General features: G+C 42.0%; 1 protein-coding gene across 6 annotated transcripts in view; it reads right to left on the bottom strand.

The window, feature by feature from the left end:
- Positions 1-15,519, bottom strand: part of plxnb3 (plexin B3) — a 69,312-nt gene that overhangs the window by 28,672 nt on the left and 25,121 nt on the right. Inside the window, exons 1-5 of one of the 6 annotated variants that reach the window (XM_043247256.1) lie at positions 15,343-15,496; positions 7,215-7,361; positions 5,439-6,555; positions 1,993-2,172; positions 46-174 (exon numbers count right to left, since the gene is read on the bottom strand). In XM_043247256.1, the coding sequence (XP_043103191.1) occupies positions 46-174; positions 1,993-2,172; positions 5,439-6,539 (1,410 nt within the window). In that variant the 5' untranslated portion in view covers positions 6,540-6,555; positions 7,215-7,361; positions 15,343-15,496. Of the gene's footprint in view, positions 1-45; positions 175-1,992; positions 2,173-5,438; positions 6,556-7,214; positions 7,362-15,342; positions 15,497-15,519 lie in introns of those variants that run through there. The other 5 variants (XM_043247258.1, XM_043247254.1, XM_043247257.1 and 2 more) reach the window with 5 other exon arrangements.

The raw sequence follows: 15,519 nt of genomic DNA, 5'->3' as shown, positions 1-15,519 counted from the left end.
GTTTCAGTTGCTGGCAGTTGAAAGGAAGTTGTTTGTCTCTCGTACCTTTCTTTCGGTTAATACGTAGACGTTCTGTTTGGTGGAGTCCAACAGCAGGTCAGCGTTAATGGGACTCTCAGCATCCACCTCCACTGTGTCATATTTGGTACCGGTACCATTTGCATGCAAGAACACCTGCAATAAAAATAAAGGCACATGAAGAACAGCTATCCAAAACAAAGCACATGATTTAAGGTATCATTTATGTCTGTAGCACAAACGCTGCAGGGCACATTATGCTCTCTAGTTGAATACTTACAATTAGTGGTTTATTCAAAAGCATGAACAAAAGCAAGCATCGCTAATCAATGCTTTCGCATACACAAAAACACACAAAAGTTGGCCACAAAGCTCCAGCGAGTTGCAATCTCAGCAGGCCGATGGGTTTTTCTGCATCTTGCAGGCAGGGGAAGTGATACCGTGGGCTGTCTGTGATAAGTTCTGCCTGAGGAGGATTTTGGGCGGTAAACAAGCTGCTGTTTCAGAGTTTCGCTGTTAATATTTCATACAGCCCCGGAGGGGATTGAAGGATGAAAAACTCCAAGTGTGGCTCCCACCACCCATATCAGTCGACCCAGAGCGCACCGCATGTGACCGGCTCCCTTGGGATTGGTTCTCCCCAAGGCGCTTGCAATAAGCATTCAGAACATGTCCTCTCATGCTGATGAGGCAGCCGCTCGCACACAAACACACGCTCACACACTTGTATGCACACACACAATTCACACCACCTCCGGGCCAGACTGGGCCAGCCACGAGCCGTAAATACCCCACATTCCCAGATTGAAAGTAGGCAAAATTGGCAGATCAAAATATATTCACCCCTAAAATGGCAAAAATATTCCCTGATAGAGCAAACTGAACGCGTTTCTCAAGTCTGAATGAATGTTGCACAAGGATTTCCTGCCTGAAGGATCTTAAAGGAATAGTTCATCCAAAAAAATAACAACGCAAACATTATTTAGTCATCCTTCTGAGATTTATTCCAAGTCTTCTGAAGCCATAGCTGTTATTTACTAAAAAGTTGAACTGTATAACTTGGCATCATTTAATATTCCTACCTGAACTTTAATTCCATTTCAGAGCTTTGCCAAAAAGAAAGATTTTCTGTACAATATGAATTAAATGTAGCTTATTTTGGAACACTTTTATCATCATACAAAAAAACATCTGCTTGAAGGTTCTTCAAAATGTTGTTATTTTCCACAGAAGGACTGAAATAACACATGCCTTGGAATGATGGGTGAACTATTACTTTAACCGAAACCAAATCCTAGCTAGTCAAGTATATGGGTTGCTCATTATGCATTTCTTTTTACCTTCCAAGATTCATAAAATTAATTCTACACTGTTCCACCTGTAAGATCACAGGAGCTTAGGACATGCATGCTCTCTTTTGTCCATTTGCCTTAAATGGCAGCTTAAATCCAAGTTCAGGCTAACTGTGATGTCTTATGTTTTTCTGCTTTGAAAGGTTATCTTCAAATACATTATCTCGACTGCAGTGGCCTTGAACCATAGGCCCCAAACAAATAACACAAACTGCAATCCAATTTTGGCAGCAAAAACTCACTACGATACCTCCCCACAACTTTGTCCTGATAAATAATGTAACACTGAACTCTGACTGAACCAACGGTTTTTAATAACGTAACATTACCATGCTGTAGGGTGGTTTGCTCATTACTGGAGAGTTTGTGCTTAATGACAGATTATGATTACTCCATGTGTTTGCTTTTCAATAAAGGAGTCTTTAATGATGGTAAACAGCCTTTAAAATTCAGTTGTTCATGCTGATTTTTTCCATTATGCTTCAGTGATGGATGGTGGGTCTTTAATGGTTAAGGATTTTTGCTGCTAACAATTGCAGGTTTAGCGCAATTAAAGCATGATGCAAGACTGAAAAAAACAGCATGATTTGAATGGTCAATAATAGGTAACAATAAGTCATACCTTGTGCAGTCTTCCATTTTTGTCTCCTAGCAGCACTATGGTGTGGCCAACTTCAGTTGCTGTTGTGACAGCGGTGATGGGAGGAGTCCAGGTGAAAGCGGGCGTGGCCTCGAGAGCAATGGCGCTGGCGATAGGACTGGGTGTGTGTTCACCTCCACATGGGTACTCATTCAGAGAGTCCTGCACAACCCCAAAAACATTACATTACCTATATCCATCATCAAATGTATTTATCATAGACAGTTCATGATTATAAGGGATGAGAACAGCCTGAAATTCAACAGTTTTCCTCTCGCTCTTTATATTAAGTTCAAGCTGCTACATTACAGCTTGGCTAAAATGGGATATTTTGGCACTTTAGAATCAATAGTGGTGCGGCAATGGTGCATGAAAACACTGTCAGTACGGTTTTAGTACGGTGCTCTGTCTGCATTAGTGGAAGAATGCAGACTGTAAACGGAGACGAATGTCATGAAAACCACTCAGTTCCGGCATATTTATATATACCGGTTCTGCATAAGAACCCATTCTCCATTCCCAACCCATAAACTGATTATATGCCACCACTGACAACTTTATTTACTGCAGAGAGGACTCAATAGAGAGGACGCCTACCTTTAGTGACACTGACAGTAGGGAGGAAATTATTGGAAGAGACCTGCAGTACATTAAACCACACTACCAGACTGGACACTTGAATCTTCATAACTATCTGATTTAAATGCTTATGTTTGAATTCATGAAATAGTTTTGAATATAAAACTGTACATTTATTAGACAAGTCTGACTGCAAAGTGAAAGAAAAGCTTCCAGTAAATGCCCAGCACACATTACTCCTTGAATCGTTTTAAAAAGCATCCAAGGATGCACCTCATTAAGCTGGCTGCAAGAATTTCCGGAGTACGCAGACCTGGAATGAAAACAGCAAGATGCTCAAAAACAAGAGCGGATTTTTAAAAATATAGTTTAAATGACTTGATATGAAATAAGATATAATTATACCTTAACAATAAATAAAAAGTAGGTGTATCCAAACTTATGACTGGTGGTTTACCTGCAATGGCATGCAAGTTTTTAATATATGCAACTTGGCTGTACTTGGAATTCAGTCAAACAATATATAAACAATTTAGGAATTAATGAATGTTAAATGTTTTGGAAATAATGAGGTTCGAGCTAATCACACAGACAGACAGCTGTGTGCCCACATGCTTACAATACTGAGACAAAAACCCTGAGAGACGACACATTATGAACAATTAATATCCAAAATGCAAGCAGAATATTAAATCGGAGCTCTAAAAACTGGATGAGCAAAAGTCAACTTTCCAAAGTCAACTACGAACATTTGGAAAGTGCCAGAAACATCCTGTCGTTGCTGTGTGCATAAAGAAAATCAATACTAAAAAAGCTAAGCTGCTTTTATTATGGTGTCTGTCAAACTCAACCCATCATCTATCCATGGCTGGGAGTGATTTTTAGATGCACTCTCACTGGAGCCAGCAGTGGGTCTGTGTGTCCTGACCTAATGCTATTCTGGAATTGCAGCTGTCAGTAGACGGACAGACACAATACCTCAGCTAACAGACCAAGGGGAGTGGTCACACAGGACAGCGGAACAGTGGCACACAACTGAAGCCAAAAGAGGTCAAATTTACAAACATCATACACACCTACTGCTTTGGAAACAAAATAATAGCCATCCATTCTGCAGTACTTCCTATGAATTATTTAGATGGCTATAACTGATAAATTTGCAACACGAGCATCATGACCGTGAAGACAAAAAGGAAAACAGGAACAGACCCCCATTTACTTCTTCAATACCATTTCCAGGATATTGTGCACATAAGGAGAAATTGTGCTTTTTTCATTAAATTTAATTAACTGAGAGTGGAGCATTTACACTTCAAAAGGACCATGAAGTACGCTAAAAGAAATCAATATGAGTCATGTGTTATATTCAGTCTTCTAAATATGATAATGCTGTGTGTGAATATCAGACCAAAATTTTAAGTCATTCCAAACTTTTGTCCCCATAAATTTAAATGCTTGGCCAAAAACAACCAATACAGACTGCATAAGCGTCAAGTCACATCTTTGTAACAGTATAAAGTAAGTGTTTAAATTATTACACACATAGTTACATGGTCTAAAACTATTTTTAAAGAAAAAGTTTTTTTTATATCATCAATTGCTAATTTTGAATAACTTTTATGGCAAGCTCACTAACAGACAAATACTGTCATATATTACATATAGTGAAACGTACACATTAAAAGTTGACATTGTGCCTTCGAGGTCAGAGGTTCAGTGGGCTTCTGTGCGTGTTGGTCACTGGGGCGGTGAGCCCAGAGAGGATGTGGGTCAGCAGAACTCTAACCAGCTGCGGCGTTAAGCTGGATTTAACCACCTCCCAGAGGCTACACACACAGACACCACTTCTTTTCATTCCCAGGCTCATACTAATACACAATACCCCCTTCCACACTGCAACAGACACATGAATAGAACATTACCCAATCTCCCTTAGTCCCCGTAGCTCCTTCCCTCCCCTTCTTTCACTCTCAAACAAAACCTCTTCAGATTTCGCTCTTTGAAATTCTACAGTACTCATTTGTCACACTTAAAACAAACCATAAACTACATAAACCACCGTATACTCGAAATTACATTATAAAAACCCTATTCGCTAATACTGGTATGGCTATTGCAGATAAATAAACTTTCGATTTTGCATAAACCGACGACGTATACACTCACAGAGCAGAGATTTAGAATCAGCTCTGTAACATGCAGAAATCTGGGAACTACCGCTGCATTTGTTATGCCGTGTGGATTAGCGCTGGCGCAGGCAGCTGGACGCTAATCTGTGTCAGCACCGAGGCAGCTGCCACTCGCCCAGACTTACACCCCTGTCGCAAAAAAGCCCCAGCTGACCCTGATCTGTCGCCAAGAAACCACACACCATGCTGTCTTACACGTCCCGGCTAATGGGCTGATATCTTGAGGCTTCCCCTAGCTATATATTCCTACTTATCGCTCTTTAGCTGTGGATTTAACCCTCATTAAAAAGCTGCTACATCCACAGAGCCACTCCCTCCGTCTGCTAAAAGAAAGTCTTTTGAAGCCATGTTGAGGTAGGTGGGTATGACTGCCTGAGACTGGCAATATAAGCAGGTACCTAAGGGCCAAAAAAAACTAATGCTAAGTCTCATTGGCTAATGCTGGAATTATGTGGTTATTTGGGTAGGGTCTAATGCGGAACTGATTGCGAATGGTGGAAGGGGTTTAGGGAACTACAGCCTGGATAATAAAAAAAAAGAGCATTTTCATTTTTGCTGGATCAGTTGGCACATCAAAGGCCCTTTGAGAACAACATGATGAATTTCAGTGGGTTGTAATCCTCTTTGAGGAATGACTACAAACACAGGCCAACAACTTACCTGCGGGAGCTTCAGACAATTTGAGGATACTTCGTATTCTATATACGCCTTCTCCTTGTTGTTGGCATCTTTGCCCTCCTGTGTATAACACAGTAGCTGGGCGCCATGCAGGGCTTTATCCAGCTCCTCCACCTTGTACACACAAAGAGCCGACCGGTCTGTGGGCGTGGGAGTTGACGCCTGCCCCATGGCCATAGCCACAAACAGCGTGGGTTGTTCACGGTGATAGCCAAGTACAGCTGCCTGTGCCAGATTGTATCCTCCACCGCAGGAAAGCGGCACCTCAACATAAGAGTAGAAATTGGGGTCTCCTGCACAGAGTCTTGAAACATACGTCCGATATTCTCGTTTGCCCCACACATCGCGCCGAGAGAACACAAAATAGACATAGTTGTTGTGGGGGAAAGCCTTCACAAAGTGGTTGTTGTATTCGGAGTAGCTACCGACAACCAGTTTACCAAGTTCTTCATGGGAAAATGCTGGCGCAGAGTGCCGGGCGACTGAGGTTAAGCGTCGCATTGTGATTGGCGGGATCCCACCAGGTCCTTTACTGGTGTAGCCCCGCCCAACAAGCATGAGCAGAACACCTTTCTGCTCCACCACCACGCCAACCGTGGACACTCTAGGGTCATTTGCTGCCACATACTGAGTGTCCACGGGGTTATCGGTCTTGTATAGAACCTGAGAGACGTTCTCCAAGCTTCGCTTCTCGCAGATTCCCTGCAGGACGGTCCCACACACGATCAGGCTGAGCGGTTCCCTTTCTTTCTCTTCCAGCAGAAGAAGCTTGTTGGTGTTGTCCGTGGTTTCCGCTTGAGTGCAATCGGTGGGGTCAATAGGGGGTAAGCAGTCCGGGCTGTCCAGTTTAGGCCCCGTTTTGCCCCAGGAGAGCAGCTGCAAGTCTGGGGAGAGGTGATAGAGCACATTTACTGCCCCGACGTAGACGTGGCCCGAATGGGTGTCGAGCAGGAGGTGATTGAGGCGGGAGCCATTAAGAGTGATGAATGTAGGGGGGCTCTGAAGATGACCGGGGGCCAGAGGCAGTACCAAAGGCCACCACAAGATGGCGAGGAGCAGCAACAGGGGAGCAGCAGCTGGCATGGCACCCCCTCACCTGCTGAAAGAGATAGAGATCAAGAAGAGAGAGAGAGAGGGCAGTGTGAAAAAAGCATGGACGAAGAAAGAGAATTCAGAATGGAGGGACAGGGTGAGAACGTAAACAACAGGGGAAAAAAGTCAGCAAAGTCAGAAAAGTGGAGGCAACGTGCACAAGGAGAGTCACGGGGAGGAAGCAAAGATCCAGGAAAAGACAGTAAGGAAGAGGGAGAAGGGCATGGAAAGTTTAGCAACACATAAAAAAGGAAGGAAGAGAGTCAGGAGGCAAAGCAAGATAGTCAGTGTTAGCAGAAACCAGAGAGAGGAGGTGATTCAGATGGGTGATCGAGATACAGAGAAAGAAAGGGAGTCAGAGAGGGTGAAAAAGAGAGAGAGAAGACAAATGTTAAGTTAACAGAAAAACACCACAGAGAATACCTACTGCTGCACATCACCATGCAGCACAAAGACTACAGGCTTCAAACACATTCTTTTGTTCTTCAAAGTCCTGCCACCTTCACACAGGCAGTGAAGGATGCTTGAGTGAGACTGCCAGGCTTTGGTCCAGTGCAATAAAAGACACGAGTCTGAGACCAAGAAACACGCAATAATACTGGAGTTTACTTCAGAAAAGTCATCGTACGAGCGGCATACGCAAGAGCGGCTGCTGATAAAACATACCAAAGTGCGCAAGATGCAGGCTCCAGTTATCATTAAAATCCTTTGCTGGTGTTTGTGTCAGCCTCTGGGTGTCTGACTCACTGTTTACTGGCCGATCCTGACTGCCGTGAGATGACATGAGAACACATGGACTTTTCCTCGGAATTACTGAGGTTTTAGAGAAGTGGAAGGAAAGAGAGGGAGAGGGTAAATGGGGAAACAGAAAGAGAGAGAGAAAGTGTGAGTGAAAATATGAGTGCGCTGATAAAAAGTAATAGAGATGTGAAGAAGTTAGGTGCTAAATTATGCATGATGCCTGTAGCTGTTGCCTTTCTGGTTTTACTGATGAAACTGAGAAAACAGACACTGCTTTAATCAACCACTCGAAAGTCACGAGCGTCAGCTGTTACATTCAGTTATCAACCTCTGAACAAAACAGAGAGAAAATAAAGAATAATCTGATGCAATAACTAGATTTTCATTTTTTCAGAAAACGAGCGGCGCATCCCGAACTCAATGCCATGATGCATTTCTATTGCTACATTGTCAGTTCTTTTTTTTTTTTTTTTTGTTGGTATGTGGTTGCTAGGATATTCTGGGAGGTTGCCAGGGTGTTAATATGCAATTGCAAAAGTCTTCACAATTTTTAGCTTTAAATTTTATAAAAGTGCAATGTGGGCAATGACAAAAATTTGCTCTGAAACTAAATACTTTCTAAAGGAAAAAAAACTGAAACAAAACATATATTAGTTTTGTGGTTTGATCCGAGCTGGTCTTAGCTGTTTTAACTGAAGTTAAACAGCAATTGTGCCCAAAAACTCATCTGAATCCAGATAAAAGTCCAGCCTTACCAGGAAATGTACATTGATTCAATTCTGCAATTACTTCCTCTATAATTTACACATATTAATTTGCTCTCTTTTCAGAACTAAATTGAACTCCAAAGTCCAAATCTCCTCAACAAGACACAAAATTTAAGCCATCATTTACATCCGTGACACAAGTAGTGCAAGATGAGTTACACGCCAAGGTGTAATATTTAGGGTTAGGAGTTCATTCAAATCCCTAAGCCCAAGTATGAGCAACAGTAATAGTTATGCGTGCCTTCAAGTCAAGTCTAGATAGAGGCTTGACTAATTTCTGCCAGTACGCCAAACACGATTCCATTTTTGAAGGAGAAAAAGTATCAGAGGACACTGAGTATCTGAGCAAGAAAGTTATAGAGGCAAAAGAAAGATTCATCTTTAATTCATATCACAGCAGCCAAGAAGTCTTGAGGGCCTAGTATATGAGAGATGAAGAGAAGGAGCAAAGGAGAGGAGGGGGAAAAAAATTCCAGAGAAGCTCGAGTCTATCAGTATGCATAACATTTTACCTCGTCTCCACCTTCAAAGGGATGGTGGGTAAGAAAAGGACAGTTTGACATGCTGCCGAGATTAGCCACTTCTTTTCAATTAGGCTTTGGATTGGAGAGTTCATGCGCCACCTTGTTTATGAAGGCTGAAAACTGAACACCGCTTTGTACGCTGTCTCTTGTCTACCTAGCTTAAGGACTCACGCTATCCACGTTTAATGAACATGATCAAAAGGAACGAGCTCAGAGAGACTACGGACCGCCAGATGATTTTTCTTATCCTTAGTCATGACCCGTTTCGTCAAGGTCTTGCACAACAGGATCTGGAAAAGCTAAATGATGCTGACTTGCATTCAGAGTGGAAAAAAACACTTTGATAATAAGCTGACATGCTTTGGATATTCTGCACTCAGCAAAAAAAGATTCTAGAGCACGTTTTTCAAGTGGTCCTAACATGAAAATTTACATTTCCCTTGATCTTTTATTAAAAAAAAAATAAGTTATAGGCTATGACACATTCTGATGTTAGACAAACTAAAGTAGTTACGAAAAGTCATGTTTGGGTTCTTTTTCTTCATTTCTCATTTATTTTTCTTATTTATTTTCATAGACTGCACACAACCACCCAAGTTTAAAACTCTTGTTTTAGTTCGACGGTTAACTGACAGTTCTTTGCGGTTTTCCACATTTTTTTTGGACTACCTAAATGTAGTTTGGCACGCGAAAAACTCATCGTGACTATGATGTCAGTCTATTTAATTATCCACACATATTCGGTTTTCAATGACTATGTGAACAAAGCCAGTAAACAAAGTCTTCAAATCTCTTATATGCTTTCTATCAAACTGATGTACAATGTATTTTCACTGTATTTATTTTTAAATTGATGCATTGCCTGGGAATCAGATTCCTGCTGTTGTCATTGTTAGCACTCATGCTCCATTGTTTGACCTACAGGAACGCCTATAAATCATCACAGAGGTCATTTATATATAGCGGTCTTAAGGGTACAGTAACGAAAGCGGTCTCATCAAAGAGAGTGGGAAATGCTTATGAAATTCAAAATTTTGACGAAATTAAAAAAAAATTTAAATGGAGATAAAAAAGTATACCGGTATCGAAAAGAAAACGTGTAAATGCTACATGTATCAGTCCTACATGAATAAATCAGCGAGGCGTTCACAGCCCTAGAGCGTTTTAATAGCGAGAGGGTGTGTCGCCACCACCGTATCCTCGCCGAAAATCTAACCGAGAGTGGCAAACAGAAGCCAAACGGAGAGCTTGTGATTGAATCCCACCCAGGGTGCAACCATTCCTACACAGATCCACCTAACAGCGGCGGACAGGGTGAGAATGGCACAGAACAAAAGTGTGCTAAAATGGAGCATGCAGGAGGTCTCTTATACTGTCAAAACAGGCAATTTCACAGCTTGAATTAGGTCGAGCTTTTGCAGCATCAGCATTCATCTCCATTTTTTTGACTTAAATGGTAATAACTGTTTCGGGGCATCATGGGAGCGAGTGAGAACACACTCCCTATTCACTAGGAAGAGGAATAGCTACTGCCTTTGTGATGAGCAATGGAAAAAGCTTGGGATATATATTGGAGACGGGCTCTTCCTTACACACGCACACACAAAGAACTGGGACTTGACAAAGGGAGGAAATAAATAGAGGTTGGTTTTGCAGCAAACTACTGAAAAACCAGACAAATAGCTATTATACTTGATGCGTATCGCTAATAACAGCTTTTGCTATATGTAAACATGTTTTAAATAGGAGGTAGCACAGTTTATCACCCTGAAAGGTGCAACCAATTTAGGGAGAGCCATTTCGATTGCAGGCCGACCTTTGACCCTTGCTGGAAGCGCTTTTTTTAGTACGTGTGTGTGTGTGTGTGTAAATTCTACATTCACAATCTCTGTAAACTTCCTCTACCGCGCAGCAGCGTATTAAAAACAAAGCACATACTTACTAGGTTGCTACGCTCACTCAACACTCATTACCTCCAGAAACAGACACGCTAGTAATTATAGCGTGCACGTGTGTCTAATTTCTTAGCTGAGCGCATAACACACAAAACACAATATCAGACACAAAGCTTACGAGCGCACACAATTCTTCCAGACAGACACACTTTCCACACGTGCAAAAAATGAAGGACACAACACAAAGCATGCAACTGGCACATTCAAAAAAGAAAAAAAAAAGTGAGCCTCTGTGTGTGTTAAAAAAAATGAGACGAGCTTTAGAGGCCAAGACTCCTCAATGGGGGTGAGCCAGCAGACAGACATGCGAACCCCACCCATGCTGTGTGCTTGCGCTATCAGAGGAAGGAATCGCTTTGGTGGGCTTGACATCTGACAAAACGTCTCCCCTAATTTAAAGCACTGTCTGAACTGATGGGACAATACAGTCTGGCTAGAATTCTTAGGTTTTGGTGGCCGTAACTGCCATCGATCTCAAGGATACATCCCCTAAAGTATTCAGAAACATTGACTGATCAATATTGATTTTTAAATGACTTCCCAATTCCCCCAGCCCGAACCGAATACTCGGTTACATCCTTCAAATCTAATGGAGCTTTAATGCAAAATTCTGCATGTACAAACAGATGCATGTAAATTCATGAATGCTAATCACGCCCCTTCCAGCAAAAGCTCGATAAAAATAAGCAAGTCATGACATTTCTGCCTAATTGGATCACTTTCTCGAGGTGTGAACTTCTCAGATGAGATGTTTGCTTCGCATTGCAGCCTGTGCGAGCCACACAAAGAGGGCGTAGGTTGGGTGAGCGGTCACAGCGGGTGGGAGGCGGCAAGATTTTTGAGTGAAAATTAACCTGGAAATCTGATGTGACACAAAGCATCTTGCAACATGCACCGCTGCCTCTCGTCAAAACATCTCTCGTCATTTAAATGCATCCGAATTCATAAAGCGTCCTAAAAGTGTCTGAATTCATAAGACAATGCAAAGCACAGCATGTAGTAAATTAATGAGACGGTCTCCCCGAAATGGTCAATTCTGTCAGCGTTTACTCACCTTTATGTCACACTAAATCTGCGTGGCTTATTTCATATTGCGGAACACAAAGGAAGTCAGGATAACACTTTGCAAAAAGGTCTCATTAGTTAATGCGTAACTAACATACATTTGCATACATTTGCTACAGTATTTGTCACATCGGTGACAGCTCAGGTCCATTAATTAATATTAATATATAACTTTTGGATTTGAATACTGTATTATTAAATCAAAGAGTCTTGAAGAAAGCATGTCAGGCTTTAGAAACATGTCTCAGTGTTCATGCTACCTTAACAAACGGAAACTTACGGCAAGCAAGGAGTCTTTATTCCTAAAGATATTTTGTAATATCTGAAAACAAACTCTGCTGCAAAAGCGGTCACTGAAGTAGTACGCTTTCAAAAGTTACTAATATATACCACTTCGGTTCTAATAATAAATCTTAGTTATTGATGTGTTCCTTTAAAGAGGTACTAATGTGCACCATTTAAGGATGAATAGGGTACAAAGGTAGACCTTTTGAAAGGTTACCGCTCCATTGAAAGCTTTTATACCTTTTCTCTGCGCATACTATATGGACCAAAAATAACACTTTTAAAAATATCTTCCATGTTCTACAGATGAAAGAAAGTCATGAGAGTTATTAAATGGTGACAGAATTATCATACATCCCTTTAATCACAACATGCAAACGCTTGATTGAAAAAGCAAGTCATTTTTGACTTAAGTTCTCATAAGGTAAGATCGCATTTGCGCAGCAGATTGGTGGGGATGTCGCAGCAGGTGAGGCCGTGCCATGCTAACGCAGGTGTCAGGGTGGGAATAAACCTGGAAATTCGGTGCGAGACAAAGACAAAGCATCTCGCAACAAGCATCATGTCTGGTGGAGATGGGCACATCGCGGAGCTGCCGCTGATTATTACAGCGTTGGCTCTTTGAATGCGTACCGAGAGTGAGAGTGACTGGGATTTACAAGTCTCTTTGATGCCAGGCATGAAAGTGTCAGCACACCAAGTGTGTGTCTATGTGTGTGTGAGCGTGCGAGAGAGAGAGAGAGTTTGTGTGTGTGTGTGTGTGTGTGTGTGTGTGTGCCTGGGGTGTGCAGTGGTTAATCACCACCTCTGTGCGGAGGGAGGGTGGGCAAGTTCTCATTTCCATACTCTACGCCCAAGCAGGAGGGGGTGATACTTTGGGAAATATGGAACTAGAGAGAGAGAGAAGGTGGGGAAAATTGAAAAAAAAGAAGAGAAAGGCAAAAAACAACAGAGAACGCGTCTGGCTGTTTGAAGAACACAAAGCGGGAGTGTGATAAAATACGCCGATTAGTAAAGTAACCTCGTGCATATTTCATCGCTGACAGTTGTATGCTACTCAGGCTCTTAATATTTTATAGAAAAGACTCGCCGCTTCGTATTTACTCAATCTTTTCTCCCTCCCACCGTGCCAACTCAACTATCTTTATATCTCTGTTGCAATCTGTCCTCTGCTTCCAGCAAAGCCTCCTCTCCGCATCGCTGCTTTACACTCTCCAACTGAGCTCATGAATATGTTGCGCGTATTTCACGCACACTGCTAGACATCTGATATCATCGGGGCGTTTCGGCAAGGAGTGCAAGAGGTTAGCGTGCCGTTTAGGTCCTGCAGGAATTTTTGCGGGAGAAAACGCGGCAGCGGTCGAACTAAGTGAGTCAGGCAACCAATCATCCAAGGCTCCCTGTAATTATCACCCCTCTGAACAAACAAATATGATGACATCTTATTTTGATGGTAATGAGCCGTAATGGCCACAATGGGAGATATAATGATGCTCAAGCAAGCTTTTATCACAGACGAACTCTGTGAATCTGCGGGAAAATGACACGGAGTGGGCTCTTTTGAAAGCAACCTTACAGGTAATCACAGTAAACCTTTTTTTTAAAAAGTGCCATTTCAATTTTACGCTGATTGAATTCAACAGTTCTGGCAGGTTAGAAAGGTGCACATCTATATTCATAAGCTGGATGAGTGTGAGAAGTGCGTCTACTCTCTGTGAATTTTAAAAACAGTTCTGGAACCATCAACCGTGTGATGATGATTATTAGGTTTCACCCTCGGCTCTCATTTTCGCACCGGCAGACTCTCTCACTTCGTGAGCGGCCCACACTGCTTTCATCACCACCTTGACAAGCATCTGCGTGCATAAAAATGCGACGTTAATTATTTGATGGGGGCAGATAAACACGCTCACTCCAGTCAAACCGACAGGAAGGGAGCTGCCACTAAATTCACGGGCTACTTCTTACATTACGCACCCTATTTAATAGCTGTTTTATAGGCCGAAAACAACAACAACAACAACAACAACAAAAAAAGCGCAGCTGTATGTTTTGTCTGCCCAGCTCAGGGAGCGCAATAATGGCTTTGAATGAAGGTTCCCTAAAGCGTTTACAAGCCAAACATTTTACAAGATAAGGGCCGCCTTTGAAGAGCACGAGAAAATGCTAATTCGCAGGAGTGCAGTTTCAAATTAGAGACTTAAAGGGAGGAAAAACTTGTTTGTGGGTACCGGGTGCACCGAACAATAAAAGAATGTCAACACGAGCAGCAAATTACGCCCCCCATATGCTGAACGCAAGGTGAAAACCCGCCACTCCTCGGGGGCTAAAAGGGAGGAGGCGTTTAGGAAGGAGACAATGGAGTCATAACAACGGGGGGAGCGCGTGAAAAAAAAAGAAAAGAGAGGGTGAAAAGAGATGTTCGGGTTTCACGAAACTTGGTACGGCTCGCTGAAAAGACACAATCCCGAACGTGACTCCTAGAGTGGCATGCCACACCTCCCGGAGGAATAGTACAATAACCGCAAGCTGCTGATACAGAGGAAAACCACTGAGTAAATGTGTGATTAAACATCTAGTTATCTTCCAATTAAGCCTGAATATATTAGATCCACTCCACAACAGGTTAGCGTGGCATTTGGGGTCTCTGACTAGTCACCTTGGATTAATTGGAGTCTTGAGAATTGCACGTCAACGCAGCTGTCTGATAATGATGTTTCAGAGGCATTGACATCCGCGTGATGTTATTTATCTGCAGCGATAGACTGAATCGGTCCTATTAAAGTTTTACAAACAGAGCTGAACGAAAAGGTTTAAAGAAAAATCAAAAGGCATTATACAACAAATGCAATTTAGATAGCAATTCTCACTTAGTTTAAAAATGTTTGCAAACAGCATTTCAACAGCAGACGCTTTAAAAAAAAAAAAAAAAAAAAGATGAAAATCGTTTTAATTTTCATGTTCTTTTTTTTTCTTTTCTATCTAAGTGAAGCTTGTTACAGCTTGAAATAGAATGCAAGAGCAAAAATCAATGAATACTCTCAGAGGTCCGTCCCAGACTGCAGGCAACCTTCTGAAAGGTTATAAAATATAAACAGAACATACTGAACAACGAACTGAACACAAAGATGCATTATGTTCAGTGCTCTGATCGCAAGTTATGAAATACTGAATGAGATCTCTGTCAGGTAAATGGAAACAATACATTGCTCCTAATCACATTACTTGATTTAATGAACCCGAGGATCATAAATACTTCCCCACTGACATTCACAATAACTTAATGTAACGCGATCCTAAACCTTTCCCTCGAAAACGAAGTCGTTTTTACCTGAAACGCACTTATTCGAATCTTTAAAGGGAAAAAGCGTCTACAGATTAATAAATTCAGCGCTCCGTATCCAAAAACGCAAAAAAAAAAACACCCAAAAGTTTCTCGGCGAACTGTGCTACTCACTTCATTCAGCGGCACTGCGTTTCATCCCGTTTGAAGTCAAAGCGAAAGTCTTGTTAATTTTTAAAACAACAACACAGGCGTTTGAAAGTGAACCCGGTAAATCCCATTATGCGTGTGCTACATTGTTGTGAAGCGGCTCAGACTCCGGCGAAGCAGCGCGAGCGGCTCTGGGGGGAG

Source organism: Puntigrus tetrazona, chromosome 8, assembly GCF_018831695.1.
Source record: "Puntigrus tetrazona isolate hp1 chromosome 8, ASM1883169v1, whole genome shotgun sequence".
In the NCBI taxonomy this organism is placed as follows: Eukaryota; Metazoa; Chordata; class Actinopteri; order Cypriniformes; family Cyprinidae; genus Puntigrus; species Puntigrus tetrazona.
This window is presented reverse-complemented; position numbering and strand designations above follow the sequence as displayed.